The sequence below is a fragment of the Lissotriton helveticus genome, chromosome 2_1 (assembly GCF_964261635.1).
Source record: "Lissotriton helveticus chromosome 2_1, aLisHel1.1, whole genome shotgun sequence".
NCBI classification, from domain to species: domain Eukaryota; kingdom Metazoa; phylum Chordata; class Amphibia; order Caudata; family Salamandridae; genus Lissotriton; species Lissotriton helveticus.
In genome coordinates, this window is record NC_136059.1 from 1321204671 (window position 1) to 1321222294 (window position 17624).

General features: G+C 42.1%; 1 protein-coding gene across 2 annotated transcripts in view; it reads right to left on the bottom strand.

Moving 5' to 3' along the window:
• The window catches only part of EPHA5 (EPH receptor A5), an 835947-nt gene that overhangs the window by 28803 nt on the left and 789520 nt on the right, over nt 1-17624 (bottom strand). For both annotated transcript variants that reach the window (XM_078676244.1, XM_078676243.1), the window contains exons 13-14: nt 16151-16360; nt 12910-13059 (exon numbers count right to left, since the gene is read on the bottom strand). In XM_078676244.1, coding sequence (XP_078532370.1) covers nt 12910-13059; nt 16151-16360 — 360 coding nt within the window. The remainder of the gene's footprint in view (nt 1-12909; nt 13060-16150; nt 16361-17624) is intronic.

The following is a 17624-nucleotide window of genomic DNA, read 5'->3' on the forward strand; positions in this document are numbered from 1 at the left end:
CCCTGATGAACTGCTTGTAAGCATTTGGGAAGGATTTTTTAGAGTAAGTGTGAATATGAATAAAGCGTTTTTATTTTTTTATACTTTAAATTCTATATTTAAGAATTTATTTAAGCTTCTATGATCTGATATTTCTTGTTTTTTGTAGTAATAAGTCGGCGCTGGTTTAAATAAAGGTTACTTTTATTTAGCATACCATCACCCACTATGCTCTATGCTGCCACCTTGTGGAGCACAGAATTAATTCAGCTCTTTGACATTCACCCTCTGGTCTGCTTTGTGCCATACTTCCTTACACAGTGCCAGCTCAGCCTGCAAGACTGGAAGTCAAAGCAGCAATTATTTTATTGCAGGATTTTGCAAAGTTGTTGCTGTTCCCATTGATTCTGCACCCTTTTTCACACCTGCTTGTTTGCCATGCTAAGTACTTTCACTTTTATACAGAAAGTAGGGCAGTTTCACAAATGCCCATTCAAATATATCCCTTGTCAGCAAAACATTAAAGCCATCAATACATATAGATCTTATGGCATCTTAGGTGATGCCAATATATAGGAGAAAATGACACCATTTTTGCAAAGGGTTCTATTGGCCAAACCACCATTTGCATTCAGCATTATGTGTCACACCAGCTCACATTGTTATTACGGGATTGGTCACATATTCCTTTCTGTAAAATAGAATACAATGCCACATCACCAAATTCTTGGAAGGGCATTTTCTCATTTCCATGGGACATGCACCCTGCAAATGAGGGTATATCTTTGGGTATACGAGCACTCTACAAATCTCTTAACATAACATAACATAACATAACATAACATAACATAACATAACAAGTATTGAAGGTACCTGTCCTGTCACAGAGGTGGCTTTCACAAAGCACACTCCATAAATATATACTGTGACTGATGCAGTAACATTAACATCAGTGTGTTACATGAAGCAGTCTTGACTGCATTCAACAATGTACAGGGGATACGTGTTGCCTAAAGTAAACCATATTAGGCCCAACTAACAAATTAATTTTGTTTTATGGCTGATAATTATTCGATTTAAGCATGTCAAGAATTCACAGAATGCTTACTGACAGGCGTAAATAGTTCTACTACCTTGTAATTGTCTGCCGGTGCATGGAATTCTGGAGAAGTAAACCAGACACAATGGGTGTGGGGTGGCAAGATTAAAGCATGGTTTGCCAAAAAAAGGTTGTGAAATCCCACAAACTAGAGCGTTTTACAGCATTCACAAACTCAGATCAGACATTTTCTCACTCTGAATTCAATCAGAGTTTTACTCCAGCAAAAGGCTGGAGTAACTCCACTTCCAAAATGGAAAGGAGGACGGTTCTCCCCCAAATTTAGTGGGAGTGTAGGAAATAGGTGTTCCCATGCAGAGAAAAAGAAAAGAAAAAAACTAGGATTTTCTCAATGTGACATTGCACACTACGCACAATTACTCACTGTGGAATTGGGAGCCTGGGGAACATGTCACATGAAGTTCCCAATAGTTTGCTTGGAGAACTCTGCCAGGCCCAAGTGTCCAGGTGAGAAAATGGATATGTTTAAGAATTTTCATACATTTACACGTGTTCAGTAGCAGGAGTGGCCGGTCCATACGGGCTGAGAAGCCACACCCCACCACCTTTTGCCCCTTATGAAATGTGTCTGTCAGGCTTCAGAAAGTTCAGCCTGGCAGACACTGTACATTTTCAGTTCAAGCAGCCATGAGCCAGACTTGATCATTTAGCGCAGGCTCCTGGCTGCCTGAGCTGAACTTTGCTGGGCTGAGGAGGTCACAGTTCCTGTGGGTGTGACGTCCTCATCTTAGCAAATTCCCCTGAGGCCCTCCCCTCAGTGACGAGGGGTAGTGTCCCTGATTGCCTCGCACCTGGGTGCTTCAGTTTTAAGCCCTGAAACGCCAGGGGTCGAGTGTCAATCAGTGACACTTCATCACAGAGTGGGGTGGGGTCAGCAGTCTCACTGACCCCATCCCACTCTGTGATGACGTTGGGACTGCTTCCTTCCCTCATTGGCTGACCTTAGGTCAGCCAATGTGGGAAAAGAGGAGTCCCAAGCCTCCTGGAACCACCGAGGCAGAGCTGGCTCCAGGTAAGTGTTTGTTTTTCTTTTAAACTGTTTGGTGCATGCGTGCATGTATGTATGAATGTTTGGCGTCGAGTGTTGTGAATGGATGCGTTTGTGTGCATGCATGAGTGTATGTATGAATGTTTGGTGAAGAGTGATGCGAATGGATGTATTTGTGTGTGCGTGTATGTATGAATGTTTGGTGAAGAGTGCTGTGAATGGATGTGTTTGTGTACGTGCATGCGTGTGTGTGAAGACATTGCTTTGAGTGTTATGCAGCCGCTGTCGGTAGTGGGAGTACCTGCAGAGCGGTGACATGGGGAGGGGGAGAGGCAGGGTGGGGGTAGTAATGTATGGATTGCAGAGCTTTACAGGTAAGTAAACATATAAATAAATAAAACAAATTTTGTTGCGCGCACTGCATCGCATTTGGGGATGCCGTAAACGCAACGAAATTCGTTTTATTTATTTATATGTTTACTTACCTGTAAAGCTCCGTAATCCATACATTACTACCCCCCACCCTGCCCCTCCCTCTCCCCACGGCACCGCATTGCAGGTACTCCCACTACGGACTGCAGGCGGTGTTATATATATGTGTGCGTGAGATTGTGCCCCGTTCGCCCCCACCCACCAAATCTTACCTGCCGCCACTGTTCAGTAGTGTATAGAAGTGTAAGATACAGGTTCGGACTGGGCCAAAAAATAGACCCCGGCACCAAGAAAAAGGGCCCCCAATTGACAAATCAGATCGTTAGAAAGTGGCTCACATTTGAATCGGGGCAGTTTTTGAACTTATAAACGCACTCTATATATGTGTTTTGAAAGGAAAGGGAGGCTGCTTGCATTTATGCCTGCAGTGTGCAATGTTTGTGGGAACACCAGGGAAATCAAAAGTGAAAACCAGTTCACCAGACCATAAAACAGGCTCACAAGCAGCCAAAAACCCATCTCACAAAATGACGTGTCAGCCCAGCCTTTCTGGCACTGCCAGATTGCCCTTTAGGCCACATAGCTTAGCTAGTCAAGAAAAATAATGTTACTTGCTGCTGCACTCGCCTCAGAGGCTTTAAGATGGTTTCAGCTCCAGAGTACTATGGCTACTTGGGCGACAGAGGGGAAGTTGCTGACTCTTTGAGTAAGAACACTACTGCTCAAAATTCAGAAGGGACACTGACACTTGAATGCCCACACATATCATCTGCGGTCTAAGCCATGGCATTGTGACCGCCTGCTTACTTACCTTATGCAGCAAGAATGTAAGTTTCGGTCAAGAATATAAAAATGGCTGCCAGGCTCCTTAGTTCTGATTCTTCATGCTGACCAAGGAAGCTTAAGATTTACAGTAAAACAGGAAACGTGGTGAAAAGTACACAGTTGGTTTCTCTGGACACAAATTTGAACCGTTCAAAAATTCTTCGTAAATGTAATCTACTAGGTTGCTTGAAAAAGAACATGGGGTGGGTGAATCACTTCAAGTGGGAAGGAAAGGAGAGAAAAGTGTCATTTGCACTGGGACTTAAATGGCAATTAGTTATATAATCTTTTCCATAAGAATTCTAAGAGCGCTATGGAGAGTAAAAGGCACAGAAACCAGTCAGTAGTGGCTCGTGTTCCCTTGTGGGGGCTCACCTGGCAGCAGCCGCGGTCGGCAGTAGGAGTTCCTGTAGGGCGATGACTTGAGGAGGGGGAGGGGCAGGGTGGGGGGTAGTAATGTATGGATTACGGAGTTTAACAGGTAAGTAAACATATAAATAAATCGAACTAATTTCGTTGCGCGCACTGCATCGCATTTGGTGATGCAGTGCAAGCAACGAAATTCGTTTTATTTATTTATATGTTTACTTACCTGTTAAACTCCGTAATCCATACATTACTACCCCCCACCCTGCCCCTCCCCCTCCTCACGTCACCACCCTACAGGAACCCCTACTGCCGACCGCGGCTGCCTGGCAGTTCGGGATTGACTGTTCCCGACAGGAGCAGTGCCAGTCCTGATTTGCATAAGGCGGGCCTTTATCTAGAGTGGCACAGAGGGTGAAGCGTTGGGCTGCAATGCTATCCCGATGGATTTCCAGCGGTTAGAATATTTGCAAGCATTCCTCCACCTTTTGTATCACTGGTCAAAGACAGAGATACCTTCAGAAAGTAGATTTGGGTTCGGGGTGCCAGATTCGGAGAAGGGAGCTGAACTAGTTCTTCATTGTGATGTAGAGTTTTTTCTTCTTTTTTAAAGAGGTGTGGCTTCAGCACTTTTAAAAACTGAAAGAATGGAAGGGCGCTTTTGATGAATACATGATTTGTTCCATATTTATAGATGGGACTGGTGGCTCAGTGGTCTAATGTGACCACTACAGGGGCCTGTGTTCAACCTCATGGTCACAGGTTCAATTCCCACCGGCTCTACTCTGCCTTTCATCCATCTGAGGTTGATAAAATGAGCAGCATTGAGTTGGCTAACGAAAAACATCTGTTATCCTGCGCCAAGATGCCTACAGGTGAATGTGCACTTAAATACAAGTTATGTTATATTCTAATCCATTGACCGCACTCCTTCAAAACCCCTATGTTAACTTAAACCAGCTGTTAGTGCAATTGTGACTTGTGCAGGCAGAATGTGGTTGTGTTAAGAATGTGCAAAATGAGAATGCCCTGCATAGACTTTCGGGGGGAAACACACGTATGCTTTTGTTACTTGTTTTGTACTTTGTTTTTCCTCAGCAGCTTTCATAGATCAGTGACCAGGCAGAGCGTGAGTGATGCTCGACAAACATTGCCTTTTTACTTTGGAAAGAAATAAACATAACTACTGTAGAAAAAATAAAATAACTTTTGGACCTATTCTCAGGATTTTGACCTTTGCCTCCAATGAACGGGAGCCAAATGTCCACCCCAGTCTTCCATCCCTGCCCAGAAGGCCAGCCAATGGAAATTCCATAGCCAGGCACCAGCCATGCTTTTGAATACTCATAAGTGGCCCAGTAGTGAAGCTGGCCGCTTAATATGTGCAGGGGTCCTTTGGGAAGTCGGGGACCTGCCCATCAGAATTCTATCATTCACTGAGGACTGCGTTTTGTGTTCCACCAGCAGAACAGTATGCGCGCTGCAGAAGCCAGAAATTCTTGCTTGCTGTATTCCTTGCCTACCCTACAGGAATTATCTTTGCACAATGTTCAGAGGATCCCCATTATAAATGTGTCTATAAGCTCAACTGAGTCACTACAGTGTGAACAGATTATGGGCTTGGTGCCAACCTTAGATAAATAAGCATTGTCAAGCTACATATCTATATATTTTGGGGGGAAACATGTTAAACGTACTCAAAGGTATTTCAGAGAACACAGGAAAATAAAATAAACTATTCTGAAAGAGCTAAGGAGAAACAAATGCACATTTTGGTGGATATTGATATGGGGTTTGTAGATATACTAGCACAAAGAAAGATGCAGTTCCCCAGGGAAAGGGAGAGGGCTGTCGGGGAGATCTGGCAAGTTGACCAGAAGTATCCGGAAGTGGGGGAGGGGGGTCCGAGAGATCAGATCTGAATGCCCTCACACACCCAGGGGGGTGCCTTGCTTATCCATTGGGCTGCTTATCATCAATGGCCTAATGGGTAGCAGGGAGTGATGTATTCATGAAGTGGTCCCCTTGACATGATGAAAGCAGGGGAGCTGTCTTTGGTAGTACTGTACCAAGATAACTTCAACAAGAGTGTATGGAGGTCCGCATGTTTAATGCCTCAATGCCTTGAGGGTCAGCAGGGTTTCTTCAGGAACAGGCAAACATTCCTACCCTACAATCGATTGGAACTAGGGTTGCAGAGTGAGAGTATCCAATCAAAAAATAGTTCGACTGCACCTTCTGTGGTGCAGGAAAAGTGAGATCCAATCCTATAGTAGAGGTAATAATGCCCCTTAGGTAGGGTAGAAGACCACGCCTAGCTGCAGGAAAACGTGGATCACGCAGTTACAGGTCCCAGGTCAGCAACTAGTCAAGCAAGAGTTACAATAGTCGATTCAGGAGAGCACCAATGTATGAGCAAGAGATTTCAGATCTGGTTCTGGAATGTAGAGGCAGATTCCCCAGCAAAGATGCAGTTGATGGCACGCATTTCTAGCCATGATGATGATTTGAGACTGCCAGTTAAGCTTCCTGTGTAGGATAACTCCTAGGGATTTGGCATTGTCAACAACAATGAGTTACTGAGGATGCTGAGTGTGTCCGTCCAATATTGTAATGAAAAGTGTTCGTTTGGAAGGGGATATGAGGAGGAATTTAAGTTTTAGAAGGGTTCAGTTTTAGGTGATGAGAAGTCATCCAGTTTTCAGTTTAGGATGATGGCGAGATGTGAGATGTTGTTTGGAGGGGAGAGCTTTAGGTATAGTTGTATGTCATCGGCATACTTATGATAGAAAATCCCTTATTCCTTAAGGAGGGCTCCAAGAGGCTTGATGTATAAGTTGAATATGGTCAGGCAAGGATAGACAATTCGAAGACCACCTGCTCAACTGCCATTGTTGTTGGGAGTCAGTCATACATTTGTATCCTCTGATCTGCTCCTAAGGAATGATTCAAACCATTTAAGTCCCACGCCATCAATGCCCATTCAATATTTAACCATGCATACAAGTGTGTGGCAATTTACCTTGTCAAAGGCTGAAGACAGGTCAAGAAAAATCAGGAGGCAGGAGCTGCCTGTGTCTAAGATATGAAGTGCATCATCGACCACTTGTGGTAAAACTGTTTCTGTGCTGTAGCCCCAACTGAAACCGGACTGATATTTATTTAGACGGTTGTTATCTTTGATGTGTTGGCTGAGTTCCTCTGCTGCACACCTTTGAATGATTATTGCGAGGGACGGCAGGTGGAGATCAGGCAATAGTTGTTGAGGTCATATTAGTATCTGCAGTGGCTTTTTTTGATAAGAGGGGTGACTTGTCCAGTTTTGAGAGATTCATGAAAGGGTTCCTTGGCTGAGGGAGAGATTCACCAATTTTGTCCAGTAGGGGAGCATTTTAGTATAAGGGTCTTTGGCTAAGTTACCTGGGATTGGGTGCATAACGTGGTATGATGATTTGGTGTTCAAGATGATTGTGATTGAGTCTGCCAATGTAATGATGTTAAATATTTGCCAAGTGTCTTTTGGATTTGCACATCAGTGGAGGGGGAGGGTGGACATCTTGAGATAAAGGTGATTTTACTATGGGGTCAAACAACTGTAGAAACATATCTGCTTTTGGTGGTAGGTCATCAAATTCGATTAATGTAAAATTAGAGGGGCTGTTGGCAGTTTTAACAAGATAACAGAGGGATCTAAAGTGATTGGTTTTTGAGCAAAATATATGTCTTTTGTACAGCAACCTCGTATTTCTGAGACATTTCAGGATAGTGGTGGAGGGCGACTGTCTCCATTTCTTCTTTAGAATTCCTAAGGATTTCCTTTCCTCGTATAAGGCCTAGTTGAACCATGAGGCAAATGGCATAGGTTGATTCTTTTTTGCTTTGAAGAGGAGCTACATTATAAAGCAGATGAAAGAAACATCCAAGACTGTGGGAGGTCAAGTCCTTGACATCTGTGATGAGGTCAATGGGAGACACTATCTTCTGAGCTGTGTTGCTAAGTAACTGATGTCCAGACACCTGGTATCTGGAAACTATTATCTCTTTTCAGTTGGAGCATTGTCACAGTATGAGAGAATTGTAAGGTGATGGGAATAAGGAAATGATTGGATGAATCTACCAGTATGAGTTTGTCCACTAAGAGCAGGTCTTCTTTGGAGATAAATAGATCTAGTATGGCACCTTTTGTATCTATTGTTTTTAGGTTATGTTGGATCAGATAGTTTATGGAGTGAGTATTGGAAAGGTGGTTCACTATAGGCTTTTCTGTGGTGCCCAGTGAAATGTAAAGTCTTCCAGAAAGATCAGTCTATTGCCTTGTGTTGTTTGGTCATAAACAAGGTTGACATATTCCTCGACAAAGGCTGTGTTATCACCTTGTGAATGGTAGATTGCATGTATTCTGCAAGGAGAATTGTGTTGAGCACGTACATACAGAGTGAGGCATTGGAATATGGAGGAAGAGTCATTGGGTTTCGTCATGCACTATAATGAGTCTCTGAAGATGGTTGCAATACCTCCCCTGACAGCCTAACCGGTACTTTTTGATGATAGATCAATTAGGAGGAAGTAGAAGATCAAAAGTGCTGTGGGTTGTGCCACGGAACCAGGTCTTAGTAAGAATCAAGAGAGAAGTAGTGTCTGAAATTTGCTTTATTGCTGATCTGCAGCTGTGGAGCATGCAGGCTACAGCTGAGGTAACTGATTTGGTGTGAGGGGTACCAGAGGTTTTGGTTATGATAGGAATAATGTTCCTATAAGCAGGTGAATGGTTTAGGCGGGTCTGGTGCTTAGGACGACTCAAGGAAATAGCCAGAATTCTGGATTGGTTGGAGTTGTCTACAGAGGTGGTGCTAGTCAGAGTAGAGGAGGATGGGGTGACAGGGTGCTGTAACTTGCAAGTAGGTCGACAATATCAGCTTGGGAGAAAATGGGTGCCAATCTTTAGGGGTGAGGTAGACAATGACTCCACAGTATTGAGCACTAGAGATAGTGTGCCTTCAACTGAGGGAGTGGAGAGTCTAGGACTGAAGAAAGTCTAGAGCTCAGATGGAATATAATGTCATCTAGCAAGGGATATTTTGACTACAGGAGAACAAGTTCGTGTTATAGGTGCTGAGTTATGGAGATGAAGGTACTGGGAATGGAGTTTGAATTGAGGGCAGGAAGATGTGTGGTGCGTACTGTGCAGGTGAGTGAGGCGGAAAGGAGTGTATGGTGCAGTGTATAGGAGTGAGGTGATGTGCAATGTGTGTCCAGCCGTGGCCGCTGCAGTTAAGAGTGGTGGGGTGGTGGGGCTGGGTGAGGGGGATTTAGAGGGAAGGCCTCGAAGGAAAGTTAATTGTTTCATTTTCCCTCGTGGTCGTCTCTCGAAATCCCCCAGCTACCGGCCCCACCGTTTTTACCTGCAGCGGCCACGGCTACGTGTGTCCTCATTGTGGTTGTGGAAAATCACCCTCGTGGTGGTCGTTGTAGGAAGTGGGGATGGGCGGCAGTTGCTGTGGTTCAATGTTATGTGGGGAGAAGGTGGAAACTAAGTGATAACGGTAATGTAGTCTGAGGGAAGGAGGGGGCATATGCATAGTTCGAGCTAGGCAGCTGTCAGTGAGATAGCTCATTCAGGTGTGTAGGTGCCAGTATGGTGATGAGGGGGCATGATTGTACAAGTGGGGATTCAGTAGGAGAGGGGAGTCTTTGTGTAGTAGATCGAGTGGGGAAGGGTGCAAGGTGGAGTGGGCAGGGGTCATTACATGAGGTGGTATGTGGTATGAGTGATGAGAGGGATTGTAGCAAAGGTGGAAGAGGGGATTGTTGATGCTGAAAGGACTAACTGAAAGTAGGTCGGTGATGTGTGTAGGTATTTGTAGTGTGGTGGGGAGTGGTATGTGACAGGGGCTGTTCGAGTCTAAATCATCATTTCAATGGGCCCTATATCTTTGGATACCAGTCCCAACAGAATTAAGAGGTCACTCTTAATAATGACCTACGTGTCTGGTTGGGTTTACATCGAAGGGCGCTATTGTTTAAATATTGTGGGTACGTTTCTTAAATATTGAAGGGCCTAATGAACCACTTATGTTGTTGGAAGCCTGTGTGATCTACACAGGGTAGCATGGGTTGCTGTCATTCTAGGTTTTCGTGCCACTAATATGGGAGCAGATATACTAAATGCATACAGAAGTGAGAAGCTGGTGAAGCACAGCATAACAAATTAAAACACTTTACATTGCTTACTTACTGAAGGAAGAAGCATCTCATGGTTGACAACAGGTAAGCTTTTAATATTTATTGACAGAATAATTGTTTGCCCTGGTAGAGATGTTAATAAAGAACATTTTCCCCAGAAGGGAGTATTTGTATTCAGGAATTTAACCCTGTTCCCAGGAACATCAGTAGTTGTTCATAGTTGAATGGTGGCCCTGGCTAAAATGCTATTTTTTTAATTAGTTGTAGGAAGGAAAGTGAACCTGTTAATTGGTAACTTCATGTTATCAAGCTGGGTCTTGGGCCAGCCATCTTGATGAAAAATTGCTGGATATTTTAAATATATAGAAAGGAAAGAAAATACATTATTTTAGGGGATGCGAGGAGTAGGGTTAAAAGGAAGAAATTGTTTCAAAGTTCTGTTAGTTATTGTGCTTTACAGTTTCAGGTTACTGCTCATTATTGATTCACTCTTGTTGGTTAAGTATTTTTTAGCTGTTATGTTAAGTGCCCTATTATCTCTCAATCTAAGTGGACTATGTAAGAAAAAATAAATAAATAAATAAATAAATAAATAAATAAAGCCAAGGGCACTGTTTTTAATCAAGATCAAGGGGTCAGACCTTATATGGAAATATAATTGACAACCATTTGCGAAATACAAAGAAGGCAAGTGTAACTTGTGGTCTGTGAGCTAAGGAGAGCAAGAGCATTCAACTGCATCACATATCCATCAGGTTCTCTCTATCTGACTACAAAGACAATTTTAAGGAGAGATAAATATGGTTTACAAATGATATGTTTCAAATTATGAGTCTGCTTTATGGCTCTCAAAAGAAAAGATAGAGGAGACAAAATGAGCACAAGAATACAGCTAGGGAGAAAAAGGAGCAGAAATAATGGAAGGGCGAAGAGGAACTATAGTTACTACAGTGTAGATGGGAAAAAAATACTAGCGTATAGTGCATGGTAGATGTAGGCAATAAAGTTCTATGGTTTCGAGACGGTGCTAGTGTATGGATGGGTATATCTACTAACTTTTCGGTAGAGATAGAGGTACTTGGATACTGGAGATGGAGGTACTAGGGTATTGGTAGGTTTATAGGTACTTGGCTGTGGGTATGGGTAGCAGGGTTTAAGAAGAGGTAACAGGGTATAGGTAGGAATGGAGACAACAGGGTATTTGCAGAGGTACTATGGTGCAGGCAGGAGTAAGGGTGCTAGTGTATAGTAAGTTAAACAAAAAATTAACTAAGATATAGAAAGAGGGGCACAAAGAAGGGAGAAACAGGAGAGGATTGTGTTTAGGTTTGCATAAGACAGCAAGAGAGTCGAGAGAAAGTAAGAATCATGACGGTGTGAGCAGGGATATCGTAAGGATTTTGGGGGCCCTGGGCTAAACATATTTTGGGGGCCCCGGTTTGGAACAGTTCTGAATTTATGATCCAATTTCAGCTCTTTCATGTCCTCTTTGGCCAGGTCGCTGACAGTGCAGAGGCACACCGGTCCAAATTGTAAATGTGTTTACATTTTAATATTTAGGAATAGTGACGTGTGTTTTCAATATTATAACATAGCAGCTGCTCCCTAATATTACTGCACATAATCTCCGTGACACCCTCCTATTTCTCATATGTGAGGTCCTGTTTTGAGCAAAAAATAAACTTTTTCATGTATGTTGCACTTAACATAAACACATTTCTCTGCAAAATATCGGTAATAAAGTTGCACATCACCTACATTAAAAAGAAATGAAAGGAAAACGATAATTAAAACAATCAGTTTAAATATTATTCAAGGTTATCGGGGCAAGACATCTCTGCAGAACAGAGCACGTTATATAAGGGGGCCCCCTGAAAGGCTGGGTCCCTGGAGCGCCCACTTTGCCCTTGACTTAAAACGTCTCTGGGTGTGAGGAGCAAAATCAGAAACAAGGTATCTATGAGACCCTTGAAAAAAGGACGGCAGCCTTGGTATCCTGTGTGAATGGTTGGGCAGACAGTTTCTCCAGAATGGGTTTTCTTAAGTGGATTTTTCTCCACAATCCCACATAACCGTACAAAGGTCTAAAGGACAGTTTGTGCACTTGCTGGTAGTCTGGGTGAAAACGTAATTCAGAAAAGAATGTGTACCTGGTGGATGAGGGGCTAGACAGCCAGCGCTCTAAAATGCATTACAAATTCACATCAATACCTTAGAATTTGTATTTGCTTTAGGAATCAGAAGATGCTGGGGACATTGAAGGTCTGATCAACATGCACAGGAAATAATTGCACGCTTACTAGTTTAAAGTGATTTATAAACCTCTCAGGGAAGACCGTATCTGAAGTGAACCCCATAACTCAGTCAGCAGACATGTACATATTACAGTTCAGTTCAGTTCAATAGTCTTTATTTGGGTAAAATACCATAAAAGAGGCAAACAAAATAACACATATTACAATATGTCGTGCTACAATGCACTCTGTGATGCATTAAATGCATTTGTATATGCTGAACCATGGAGTTTGGTCAGCATGGCCAAAACATAAGAAATGTTTGACAAAAAAGGAGACCTCTCTTTGAGTGCTTTCAGTGTCTAGTGACACAACTTGTAAGTGTTTACCAGCCGCTGCCATGCAGGTAAGAGTGATGGGGCAGTGGGGCCGGGCTGAGGGAGGAATGCGGCAGACGACCATGAGGGAAAATTAAATAAATAAATAATTTGACCTCATTGTCGGTCGCAATCCCCACCCACCCGGCCCTACCGCCCTACCGCCCTTACCTGCACAGGCCGCGGCTGGTGTTTACTCTGATCAATATTATTATCCCTCTGGCCAACTTTTGTCGGATCTATGAATACTACAATAATATCACAAAGCTAGGGGAAAAGGCCAGCGTTTCTGGAGTGCTTTTTAACAGCAGTGATTTCTCTTACTGAGACCTTAGCGCAGACTTGGTCTTTGCCTCTTGAATGTGCAGCAGGCCAGCCAACAGTTATCTTTTAGAAAGCACTTACATCTTGATTGGTCATCTCCCAGTAGGGCCGCTCGCCGTAAGACATCACCTCCCACATTACTATTCCATAGCTCCATACGTCGCTGGCCGACGTGAACTTGCGGAATGCAATCGCTTCGGGCGCCGTCCATCGGATGGGAATCTTTCCTCCCTGGAAGACATGAAAAAAAGATATCTCTAGAAGTGTCTAGGGATGCTGCTTCCTCTCTTGAAAGAGGCTGGATTTTCAAGTAAGTGAGTTTGACAGCACGCGCCCTGTTTCATCACATGCCAACCCATACGCACTCATACAACTGCTAATTGGATGCCTGAAGGTTTCTCTTCTAAATGCAGTCATGAAACTAGAGCAGAAGGAGGCTCCACATCTCAGTAATCCTTCTCTGGCTGATGCAGGCACAAGTCCAGGAGAAGGCTGCACTAGTTAAGCAATCAATCAGACAGTCTCCTCTGGACATTGACAGCAGACACAGGAAAACAAATACATGTTGAGCACATGCTCGTGCCCATAGGCTTGGCGCAGTCGAACAATCTTGAACATTTACAAGCAAACTTTCTCTAGGATCTTGCCTGGGTAGACAGTATTTCTGGAGACAAAGATTTTACTTGGCTGTATTTTATTTTAAAAAATATATATACAACAAAATGATTTGGCTTGCTTTTCCATCTACTTATATTTTCCATCCTAAATCTCAGGTTGGGTAATAGAATATAACAAAAGTCTGGATTCTATTCAACTTTAATTCAGCCTTTTTCATGCTTGATATCATTTCAGTTTAAAACTAATTGCCATTAAGTTCGTTCCCATTCCAGCTAAAAACAATAAAGATCTGTGGCTAAAACAGTTTCACTTAAAGAATTTAGCCAATCTTTGGGGAAATCAAAATCCAGACGTTCTAGTGGGACTATCAGACAGACACGAAGTTACTTATCTGTAACTGCTTTTTTCCAAGGTTGCTCCAAAATTACAGATTCACAAGCTTGAATGCAAATAGAGGACACTCCATTATAGTGTCTTGTCTTAAAATGCTTTGACAGCCCTTCAGTCACAGAACTGCAGAACTGGAATCGATATCCTACATCAGATTTTCAACAACCTGCTCCAAGCGTTTCCCATAGGAGCAACCTCAGTAGGTATACACTCCGAAAGTTAGACACATTTTTCTCAACATCAAATCGGATTGTTTTCAAATTGTAAAGCATTAACTCTTGCAGGCCTATGTCACCAAAGGCACGTCATGACTTCCATGTTGAATAGGTTGTATGATGGAACAACACAGGGAAATACTCTGCATGCCTTTACCACACATTTTTTACCCCTCATTTTTTTAGAAAGCAGATGTTTTTACAACATATGCCGCTACCACGCTTTGTTTATGTATATATTTATATATTTAAACAATGTATTTGTGGGGGGAGACCCGCCACACCCCCAAAAGTACCTTAAATGCACGGTAAAGGCATACGTTGTAAAAGCATGTGCATTCTAAAAACATGTGTGGTAAAAATTTATGGTAAAAGGTACAACGTGGTAAAAACCTCGTAAAAGCTGTTTCTCGTTGAATAGACGTTGTAAAATGGTACATAGCTACAGAATAAATAAAATGATAATATTTTCGGGTATTTCTAATTATGTTCAACCTATCATCTTCATTTTAACTGCCCTTCTCTGATTTTTCATTCAAGTAAATGAAAATGCATAGAATAGTAAAAGGACATATATTTAGGGCAAGACAATATTCAATAAGCCAATTTAAAGAGCATGGTAATAGGTGCTGCAAGTGAAGATAAAGTGCAAGTGAACAGTGATAAGTGGAAAGGAAAAAATGCCTTGTTCACAAGTGTGGTTAAATTGACATTCTGACATGACAGGTATCCAGAGGCAAGTTCTCTGCAGTTCATGCATGACCAAGCAAAAACCGTTGACGTTTCAACCCCAATATAATTCAAGCGGGTCTTACTCAGGACAAAAGAGCAGGTAGCAGCCTATGGTAAAAAGGACACGATTTTGTGATTGTCCCTGGCATAAGGGTTATTCTAATTGTAGACGCTTGAATCATTTTCTATGATTTAGCACATACCATCATCACACATGGTTCACAACTGCAAGTGTGTGCGCAAGCCAATATATTTTCAAAAGAAAATATTACAAATGATCACACGGCTAGGTGCAGGGGCAAATTCATAAGGGCTAGAGCTAGTCTCCAGCCAACAAAAGGCAACACTAACAAAGAAGGCTGTACCCAAAGGAATCTGTAACAACTATTGTTTGAATTAAGAGTCTGGCTAGTGGCTGAATGCAGCCTGAAAGCGTGTGATGGTATGGAAGGAACCAAAAGGGGTCTATCTTCTCCCTTAAAGTAATGGTAGCAGTTTTAATTGGTCATTTCTCTCAGACGCATATGTGCAGGAGTAAGTTTAGCAACTGGTCCTGCCTTGATGCGTGCTATCTCGCCGAAAGGAAAGGCGGCACAGATCTCAGATTAGAATAATCTGGAGTGATAAAATATCAGAATTACACTCCAGATTGTACCCTAATCAATCCTTATTCCCAAAATATCAAAAGTGATTTTTGAGACTTTATGAAGACGTCACCACCAAGCAGAAACGTTCTTTATGGAAGTGCTTGATATGGCATTTTGTTGTGATTTAAACAGTGTGGATCCATACAGCTCAGATTGCTGCATTGCCAACGAGGCACACAGTTATCAGACGTCAGACATTGATTTTTGTTTCCCTACATATGATACATGAATACGTCACAGGGGATGATCTCTACATATGCAAATATTTGGAAGCTTTTTGACCATGTGAAGGGACTCAACAGTTATTCAGATTTTTAGGCAGCAGGATTCTGTTTTACATCTCAATTTTAGAAGAGGTATACAACTTTAGAGAACTCATCCGAAAAGCATAAAATACATATAATCCAGGTATTTTACATTCCAAGAGAGATCTGGCACATCTGTTTGTAAAGAGAATAGATCAATTCTAAAACTAGCAAATTTGAACCACACTTTTAATGATGTATGTAAGTAAGTGAATATTTGCATATTTTGGGGTTATTCTTGTGTAGATCCATTGGGAACTTCTCCACTTTGCTAGTGGTTTATGTTGTCAAATGCTGCCCTGTACCTTAATAACTTTTATCAGTAGTATAAACCACAAAAAAGTGCGCTGTAGGCAAAACATTTAGAGATAGTCAAGTATCCTCCATTTATTTATGAGTCTGGAACATAACTCACTCTTGTCGTATAAGCTGCTTCAGGGTCGTCTTCCAGCACTCGCGACAGTCCGAAGTCAGACACCTTGCACACCAGGTTGCTATTGATCAAGATATTTCTAGCAGCCAGATCTCGGTGTACGTAACCCATGTCGGAAAGATACTTCATGCCAGATGCAATTCCACGCAGCATCCCTACCAACTGGATTACCGTAAACTGTCCATCATTTTTCTGCAGAAAAAAATGAATAATTTACTTACATCTCAGTCAATTTCATAGAACTTGACAAGTTAAAATCATTTCATTTTGAATCAAACAACGACGAACAGTTTTATAAAGCACATGCATTTTTCGCTCCCTTGTAATATTGTGAGCGCTGTCATCCACTAGACGGGCATGAAACACAGCTATCCTATCACCTTCATAAGAAGAAACAACATACCATTGACTTTTAGGAAAGCACATTTCTTCCATAATCCAAGCATCCAGGTGACATAAAATTACACCAAAAGGTAACTTTGGAGAAGGTATGCCTGTTTTGGTATTTACATAGTGTGAACCTAACTTTGGAGAAAGGGCATGCTGTCCGTTATGGTAGGTGAGCAATCAGGGCCACTATTATTATGTGGTACAGGAGGAACACATTATGTCGGGAGGTTAGCTAATTACGTGTCACGAAAAGGTGAAAAATGCAGCATAATGCAGCACATTTTGTGATGGTTCTACTTGAATATTTAGTTATTTTTTACAGTGTTAATATAATCTGGGCAGAGGTTGAACCACATTAGTATCAGTGTAATACCTAAGTGCAGCAATCACCAAAATAAAGGTAACCTGTCACTCTGCAGTAAAGGGGCTGCCACTGTGCAGCAGCATGTGTGCTATCATTTTTAGGAACTGTTTGATCAGTTTAAAATAGAACTCTTTTTTTGTTTTTAAAATCTGTGAAATCTGAAAATTATACAGACGATATGCCAAGCACAACAAATCCCAAAAAAAAGTGGCCCCTGAGAGATAACATCACCTTCTTCATCAAGTACATTTTTAAATCTTTGAAATAAACAATTACATCACAGTAACAAAAATAACAAAAAAAACGAATAGGCTTTTAGTATGAATTTAATATAAAATCCCACTTAAACTAGCACTGGCAGAGCCAAAATGCCTGACTTTGGATGAGAGTCTTTTGACTTACACTAAAGCATAAAAAACAGTGATGGATGGAATTCTTGAGTTAATCTAAGCCACTGGTAATTACTCTAGACACATTCCAGTCCATCATGATTTTGCATACCAAGCTACCTCAGGTTGGGCTCAACCATATGCAAACCAGTCTTGGCCCTGTTACAATGATAATAGTTTAGCCCGAACTGCCGAGCCAGTTCCTCGCTGAACCAGAATACAAGCAACCCAGAACGGGGTTTTCTCTAGTTAAGGCCTATCATCCAGGTATAGCTTGACTCTAGAGATACAGTGTGCACAGGACCCACGTGTG